The sequence below is a fragment of the Sinohyriopsis cumingii genome, chromosome 1 (genome assembly GCF_028554795.1).
Source record: "Sinohyriopsis cumingii isolate HCF-2022 chromosome 1, ASM2855479v2, whole genome shotgun sequence".
NCBI classification, from domain to species: Eukaryota; Metazoa; Mollusca; class Bivalvia; order Unionida; family Unionidae; genus Sinohyriopsis; species Sinohyriopsis cumingii.
Genome location: NC_142961.1, coordinates 110446708 through 110456177, shown reverse-complemented (window position 1 = coordinate 110456177; position 9470 = coordinate 110446708). Strand labels below are relative to the sequence as shown.

At 34.9% G+C, this 9470-nt stretch overlaps 1 protein-coding gene across 1 annotated transcript in view; it reads left to right on the top strand.

The window, feature by feature from the left end:
• Positions 1-460: 460 nt before the first annotated feature.
• Positions 461-9470, top strand: part of LOC149807595 (acetyl-coenzyme A synthetase, cytoplasmic-like) — a 50257-nt gene continuing 41247 nt past the window's right edge. Inside the window, exon 1 of the mRNA XM_089968597.1 lies at positions 461-566. Coding sequence (XP_089824723.1) covers positions 495-566 — 72 coding nt within the window. The 5' untranslated portion in view covers positions 461-494. The remainder of the gene's footprint in view (positions 567-9470) is intronic.

Below are 9470 nucleotides of genomic sequence, written 5' to 3'. Positions count from 1 at the left end.
TGGTCTGTATGTTAGTTACAATGCCGTTATATGTCTGCACATATATCTTTCATCTACTTTGCAAAGTCAGTTTATGATAACATGATGAAATTAGAATAGTACCCAAAACGAGCAGTGATTCCATCATGTAAGCACTGTTTGGGCTTTACATGCTCTTAAAATTGCATTTGTCCACAACTTGACTCTTGATATCATGTACTTGTGGGATGTAAAATATACTAGTCCTAGGCATTGAGAACTCCATTTTGTACAATCCCAATACTTAGAAATTTCTGCATTAAATGTTTTTATACCATGGAAACAATGTATAGCATAAGTAGTACATAAATAGTGTGATGAACCATTGGGTACTAGTACAAATAATGGACCATGGATGATTTTATTAGAGTCTAAAGAAGATTAAATGACTGGGTGAAGTGTGGGTGACGTTATCGTTAGATAATTCTTGTGTCATTTTTTCAGGAGTTCAAAAGGGTGATCGAGTGGCCATCTATATGCCTATGATATTGGAGATCTCGGTGGCCATGCTTGCATGTGCCAGAATTGGTGCCATACATTCCATTGTGGTAAGCAGCATTTCACGTATTGTCTGATTTTGAATTATTTCATTGCTTATTTAACACGAGATGTAGATGGAGTATTGGGAAATAATGTGCCCAAACTGTGGCAAAGACAATAGAGCAGACAGTATTTACTGTATTTCAGTTTGATGTATTATGGCTATTTTGGAAACAGAAACAAAAAAAAACACTTTTAAAAAACTGTCAACAAACTAGGGATTGTTTTAATTTGTTTGAGATATATTTATGAAACTCTGTATGATTTTTTATTGTGGCTTTACTTCGTGTCTTGTAAAAAAAATCGAATGTGTTTAGGATTATAAAGATTTATCCCCAATGTAGTTCATGAATTGCAAGAGGTATTTCTTATGCTATTGCTTATTGAAAGATATGTATATTGTTTTTTTCTTTTGGCGATCAATCACTCCTTTGTGAATATTAAAAATTGGTGAATTGTTTAAGTCATTAAGTACTTTGTAATGAACTTTTTTTGGAATACATCTAGTTGTAATTTAGTAGAATAGTCAGTTCTGTCATGTCACTAGACAGGATTAATGTTTATTTCTACATGATTGTAATTTTAGGAAAACGTATTTTAAACTTAAACGTCCTTTTTTGTTTATTTAAAAACTATATATCGATAAAGGCCAGATAAATTTGGAGGTGGAGGGTAACAATATTTTGTACAAAATGATGCAATTGCTACAATTTTACAGTCAGATCAGCTTGCTATCAGTTGTGTGTTGAAAGGGGTAACAGAAGAACTTTTCATTTTCAGCCAAATTATCACACAGCTGTGTGATTTCCACCATCTAGAGAACCAGTCAGGCATCTTTTCAGGATAACAATAACTATTTTCAGGCCTGCTGCTTTGAATAAGACATTTGAGAAACTTAAAATCAATAGCTCTGCTTCAAAATTTGGTTAAAAGTAACTTTTGTATTAAATTGTATTTCAGTTTTCAGATATGGTGAATATAAATTTCTTCTATTTGCCATATCTACAGTCAGCTCTTGTTATTTATGTCATTGAAATGATAATGTCTTTAATTTTTCCCCAGTATGTTTTAATATGGGAGGGTGGATAATAAAGCTATTTTTTTTTCTGTCTGTCTGGTCATAAACATTTTTGTACTGTTCAAGATATATGAAATTTGGTGCACATATTGGATTGCTAGTCCAGATGTGTCTTTTGCTATCCACAATTCTTCATTTTAAGTATTTTAAAAAATCGTTTTGTCTATTGTTTCTCCATCCAGTCATTACCATCACTTGTTTCTACTGTGAAACTCAGAAACCATTTAAGATTTCTCTTTGCGGCTTGGTATACACATTAGACCTAGTATTCCAGAGAATTTTGGACTATTGCATCCTTTAATCCGTTGATCCATCTATCCCTTATCCACAAGTTCATTTCCAGGGATAAACTCCAAAACCATTTACATTGTCTGTGCCACTTGGTACACATATTGCTCAAACAGTCCAGATCTACCTTTTGCAGTTTACATCTCTTCAGTGTCAGCATTATTGTTTTTGTTTGTGCATTCATTCATCCATCTGTTATCTGCACTTTCGTTTCTGGGGCAAAGTACCAACACTGTTTAAGATATCAGTGAAATTTAGTACACATTTGGCTAGCACAGTGAAGTTAGAAATCTCTATGTTCTGAAGACTAATCTATCTGCCTCCATTGTTCCCATGATTATATTACAGTTCCAAATGTCCAGAGATTTTTGTTATTTCTGAGAAGGAAGAAAAATAAATTTGTATAACCTGATCATTTTCATTTTCATGATTTGGTTAGAAAAAAACTATTTGATATTCGGAACTATGAGGCAGATCTTAGCATTCCAGATCAGATCAGTAATAATCTCTTTCTGTGTCCGATATGCCGGGTTCAACTTGGTTTAATGTGGTCATTTTTATAGATCATATACCTCACCCCACTGAGTTCAGGTCTCTCTCAACCAGTGTAGGTATGTGGGAAGGTCTGCCTGTAGCCAGTGTCCCTGATAACTTTTGGACACTCATAAAATTAGAAGTTAAATAGCGTAATTAAATTTTTACTACCATAAACAAATATTTAGATTTTTTGTAATTATTTTTAAATGTTGGCCATTTAAATCTGGAGACATTCTAGCTAGCACCTCTGTAATTTGGTATATGCCTACCAGATCAAACATCATTCACTTTGTATTTGGTACGATGCATACATCTCAACCTTTTCTCTTTATTGGTTACATCAATTTTTTCCAAGCATGGTAATAATTATCTCCATAAAGCATGTTTCTTAGTGTCATTTGGCTGGAAAAAGCTAAGATATCTAATGGTTCCCCGGGTGGCTGAGAGGTCTAAAGTGCTCACCTTACCAATTACTGCCATCTCGCCTCTGTCTTCATGAGACTGTCTCAAGCATGGCCAATGTGGGTATGTGAGAAAGCTAGCAAGTAGCTTCCCTTAGGAAAGTGGTTCTTACTGGGATTTTCCTGGAGTCTTCCACCACATTAGTTATTCTGGCCACCATTACTAAAATAAATACTTTAAATGACTAATCAAAACCATTCAAAATAATTGAGAGAAATATACAACCTCCAGGCATACAAGCATTTCATGCTGTTAGTGCTGAGCGCCTAATGAGGCAGCTGTTGGTACCATCTTTATGTCTTTGCTATCACTCAAACCTGCGACTTTATGCATCCAAAGCGGATGCTCTAACCACTAGTCTGGCCTAGTGGTTAGAGCATCCACCTTAGATGTGGGATGTCATGGGTTTGATCCCCGGCCAAGTCATACCAAATGCTTTTAAAAATGGTACCAACAGCTGCCTCGCTTGGTGCTCAGCATTAATAGGTTAGTGTTAAGGCTAGTCAGCCTGGTGTCAGGATAATGTGACTGGGTGGGACATCATGCTACATGTCTGCAGCATGATGCCCCAGTGATAGACATCACTGTAAACTGTCACATGGCAGACATTGTAGCAATATGACAGAAAAATTGTTAAAGCTACATTAAAAATCCAAATCACACACACACTCAATAAAAGCTGACTGGAGATCCAAAGTCAAACCTGTCTTAAACAGTCATCTTTGGAAAGTGTGAATTGTGGGGTCTGATGGTGTTTGTTTATTATAGGTTAATTTCTGGATGTTTTTTTTTTTTTTTTTTAATATCTTTGTAAAGCTGTCTTTTTATAATAGATACCTTTAAGGCAGGATTGACCATACTAACCATTGCATGAGATCATCATCTTTGACCTAACATACATACTGCAACCATTGTATAGTATAGTTGATGATTAACCAGTGTTGTATCTGTTTGTCTGTCTTTCTTGAAGATCTGTCACTTGACCAAGTTATCACATCTTTCCTAGGGCTGAATAATCAGGTTGTTTCCTGGGTATAAATGGGTCACCAGGATAACATCACTCACCTAATGTCACGAAAGCACAGCTTAGAATGTACATGATGTGTATATTTTGAAGTAAATGAAGAATTTTTAGCTAGGCATGACAGAAAATGATAATCTGGCCCAGGTGGTGGAACAAAATTTTTGTCATGAACCTGGCAAGGCACAGCACTATAGTACCAGGCTCTGTTCTAGAATGCAGAATTGTGTGATTCATACCAAGTTCTAAAATACCATGCCAAAAATTGAACTTAAAAATTCAGCATGATTTTTTAATCCCTTCATTTGCTTTATTCCTCTCCCCTCCTTCCATTTAGATCTACTAATCGCAGATCTACTTCAATTCCCTACTGACATTAATAATAAATTGAATGGTAAATCCCTTATAGATGGAATGTTGCTGTTGTTCATAATTCTTAAAAGAGCTTGTTGAATGCTTTGCAAGACAGAAAATGATCTTCTGAATCTAAATTGCTGGGAGGGAGTTTCAGACATGTTATAGTCATTCTAGAGTGATTTTCAAGTCTTAGTTTTCCTGAAGGTAATGTCACTTTCCTATTTCTGATCTTTGGGATTGTGCTTTGCATTCATATGCTGTCACAGAGCTGGATGGTGTTGGTGAGTCATTGGATATCATAAAGTCCAGAATGACACGGTCTTTACAGTGTGTGCAAAGAATAAAATGCTTCCCTTTGCTGCCATGCTTCACAGAGTAAAACTTCATCAAACAGCAATTCAGAAATTTACTTCTCTAGGCTTTACTCACTTTGCAGATGACTCGTCCTTCCTAAAATGATAGCTGCATTTCAACATTTTGCCTTAAAAAATTAATTTCTCTCTCTCTCTCTTTGTTGTTAAGATTACATATTATTGTTTTTTGAAACATTTGTGCTCAAGGGTTTGGGAGTAAAATAAAATGTGTTATTAGTCTAGGTATGCTTGTTATTATGATGTCAGATTGGTCCTAAGTAAAACTGGTGCCAAACTGACCTCAGATTTTGCCATGATGAAAGTCATGTTACTGCTTTTCTTCTTTGATTGATGGTCAACATGGGGTTTTCTCCAGAGAACTTCTTATGATGTCTGGTTGGTCCTAAATGAGAAGGGTGCCTATTTTGCCTCAGATATGGCCTCTAGAATGGCAATCTTAAAAATCCTTATTTCTACTCCCCCCAAATGGACAGTCATGTCAGCAAGTAGTTTGCACCAATTAAATGAAAATGCTGCTGATCTTTAAAATCTTGTTATTGCTACCCCTCATATTAACATGGGGTTTTCAGCAGAACACTTATAATACATGTATCTAGTTGGCCCACAATGGCAATGGTGCCAATCTTGCTGCTAATATGGCTACCACAATGGCTGTCTGGAAAATCTTATTACCGTTGAACGTTCTCAATAGAGGGTCTTAATGGCACAAGTTTTGAGCAAATGACTTCTGATGATGTTTGGTCCTAAAATAAAAATGGTGCTGATCAGTCATAGTTTCACCAGGCATTAGTTAAATAAAGATACATTTTTTTAGACAATGGTATGTCAGTCCCTTTAAAGGACTTTTGTTTCCAAATGGAACAGTAATTTTCTCCCTGAATTTTAAGTTCTAAAATGGACCCTTTAGTATTTCCAGATAGGTAAATAAATTTATATTTTTCCAAATTTAAAAACTTGTTGCTTTTCTATCTATATGCATATCTCTGCAGTTCGCAGGATACTCTGTTGAATCTGTGGCCGAACGACTCATAGGAAGTGAGGCATGTGTCCTCATTATAGCAGGTCAGAGCATGATCATAAATAAGTAGTCTATATTGTCTATGCATGTAAAGATACACAGCACTCCAGAAACATTTTTCTCACACGAACAAGACAAGGGCAGGTGGCTTTTGAAAAATCACTTGCCCTATGTAAAATATCCTTGCCTCACAAGATTTTTTGTAATATCTAAAACAGAAATTAAGAAGGCCATGGGCAAGAGTCTGACAGGAAGAGGGGTGGCAATTTTTATAAAATTTTAGAGAGATCCTGGGCATGAGGCAATCCAGTTTTTTGAGTGCTGAAATGCATGTGGCCAAACCTTTTGCTAAATCTTTGTTTTTGTTTACTTTGCCTTACATAATGGACATAAAGGCATGGATATGATATTAAGGCTTAGTGGTCTTTTATGATTAGGAAAAATAAAGTACATGTAGTTACTACATGTACAAATTACACTCTGTATGCAGCTTTTGATGTAAACAGGGGGCTTAGTACAAGTAGATTGTTCTCATGTGATATTCTGATATTTTGTTTTACAAAACCAGTGGTTTATGAAGGTATGTTTAAAGAATATTCTTTATTTAAGCATTGTACACCACATGTGTAGTTGCAATTTAGTGTTTACTTTTTTAAAATGTCACAATAGATTTTATTTTATTTTAATCAAGCAGAAATATGGGAAATTTCTTCTGATGCTAGGTTCATACTTCTTAATTTGGATTTTGGAAATTTTCAAAGAAAAATTTCAGGACATCATAATAAACTTAAATTGCCAATTAGTAATGTTCCATGTAATTTTTGTCTTGCTTATAATGCTCAGGTAAGAAATAGTGATCAATTTTCTGTCAGCAGCATCAGTGTCATCAAATGTTTGGATTGACGTCATTTCTCTGGCACTGTTATTTGTAAAGTCATGAAACTTAATAGATCTTTTCATTTTGGAATATCCTTCTAACTTTTAGAAAAAATATGTCACTGACCTACTTAAAACGTTTACATTGACTCAGTTTCTCTGTTTTTTACATTGACTCAGTTTCTCTGTTAGGTACATTCTTGAAACTATTGCTGTCTTGATCTTGAAGTGTACTACTACTCGAGGCCAGTGGGTCACAGTATATCTCAGCTTCTTGGACACTTATACATAGTTAGAAAACTTGATTGATGTATTGATCTTTGAAAGCACTATTCTCCATGGGGTCTTGATAATCAACATTCTATGCTGGGGGTCTAAGTCACTCGCATTGACCAGTCACTGTCATCTCACCTCTATCTGTGTGGGTCTCAAGGCTAGTATGTGATAGAGCTTGCCAGTAGCTTCCTCTTGAGGGATGGTGGTTTTTCTCTGGATTTGCCCTGGTACCTCCTCCACCACTTATCCTGTATAGTCAGTCTATCATGTGCTGAAAAATAGCATTAAACCCACAACATTTTTTATCCTTCATTGATTGCATGAAGTTCTTGCATTTGATTTGGTTTCTCTAATGCTTTTGTGTATATACAATCTTGAAACTTGGTGTATTAATTTTGAAGGGTATTATGCACCATGGACAGAAGCAGGTCACTTTTCATGTTCATTTATATTCTGGCAACTTTTGAAGGTTTATAACTTAACATGGTATTCTTGTTGGAACTTTAAAAGGAGATAAATGTAAATGACTGTAGTGCCTCACTATCTTTCATATCATAGTTGTTGGTAAGCATTGGATATTGGAGCAGACTCCTGCCAATGCAAGTGATACTTTTTGGAATATATATGAAACTTGGCACGTCGTTGAGGGGTTATCAGGTATCCAAGTAACACACATAATTTTAAGTGGAATTTCTCAATCCAATACAGATAATGTATCAGACTTTCTCTCAGAATGTCCTAGATTGGGGCCCTTATTTAATTATTATAAATTATTGTCTGATTTGTCTAATTTTGCTGAGGAAATTGGTTCAAACATTGTCAGACTGCACAGGCATTTGTAACAGTTTTCGTTACAAAAGAATGAAATGTCAGTACCATATCAGATTTCCTCAGTCTCAAATATTTAAAATTATATCTACCTTATATACTGACTGATAACTTGAATCCAACTTCAAGCTGCACAGACTGAAGTCTGTAATCTCATAATGCACAGGAATATCATGGTTTGTGTTGTTTTCCAGAAGTAATAAGTATTAGAAAAAACAGATCCTGATTTGCAAGTGCATTACATATATACTCTATACTAAGTTGACTAAAATACTAATCGCTTCATACACTCCCATTTAAGGGCTGCAAAAAGCTCTTTTCTCTTTAACCTGAATTTAAGTCAAAGTTTATCTATCTGAAAAGGTGACTTGTCAGTGAGTCATAGTTGCACTTTGGAAAAATAAACAATCCAAACTGAATGGATAGATAATTAGGAAAAATGAAGACAAAACCAGTATAAAATACAATTATATTATTAATTGGAATATGTTGCAAATATATTTTGTACATTTTCAAGTAATAAACTCCATAGAAATTTGCAATGCTTGACATTTTAAAGCCATTTAAGTGATAAATACGTGGATTATATTATAGGTCACTTACCAGTATGAAAATATTAGCCCAGATTGATCTGATATACAACATCCCATAATATATTAATTCTCTGTGTCTTGCAGATAAACAATGAAGGTGCAAATCCACACTTTTGTGAGTTACAGTATCCTATAAATATCACTGTTTAATATCAACTTTGAAAAAGCCCAAAAATGTATTGTCAGTGTTTGAGTGACCCAATAAAGTTTTAAAATACTGCGTCATTGTCCAATCATCGTAACTATTATCAGACTCGTATTCATCATCTTTACTATCATAAGCTGGTGCTAAGAATGAGGTCTGTAAGTGACATTTTAACTGAACATGTATCGTTTGTATGGCAAGATCACAGGTAGTTCAAATGATCACTGCATTACTTGGCAATGAATAAGTATCAGATTCAGAGCTCAATCAAAGGGTTGTGACCTGAGAAAATGAAGACTTACAAGCTAGGACTCTACGTGGCACTGAACAAGTATTAAATTTGTGGCTCAGTCAAATGGATTGTCAACTTTAATACAGAGTGACCCTTTACAAGCCAAGGGCATATTGGCCCCATGCACTGGCAGATAACTTGGAAAATATTACTTTGGAATATTAGATCTGGCTTATGAAGAAAATATGAATCAAATCAAAACTTTTATTGCATGAGTTATAAACAGTGCATGAAATTGGAAGTAATACACGTGTGAACACGCAAGGTAACATATGATGGACACTTCACTTTCCAGTGGGTGGTATTTATTTTATTGGTAATATTTTAAATTTATTAAAATCCAAATAACTGTAGATACAAGTATTTTTTAATGAATACTATCATGAAATGGATTAACGCAGTGCATGACATTCATGCATTTCTGAATGGGAATAGTGGCACTAACACTTAAAAATATTTGTACATACTGCAGACGTCTAGAGTTACCAATAGCAAGTAAGTGTTTATGGTATATGTTGGCAGATCAGGGTTTGTGGTTGGACTCGAGTTATAAGCGAGTATATGTTAGTCTATATTATCCGATCTATATAGTATAGACCATGAATGTGCAGAGGTGCTGTGCCTCAAATTAATTCTGATACAAATGCCTATAGCTGACATGTCAAGGAAGAAGAGAGAACTGCAGTGATGTATATTCAAAATGTGACATGTCGCTGTTCTCAAGAGCTTTCCACTTTTAAATATCTTCTGTACCATGCAGCAGATTG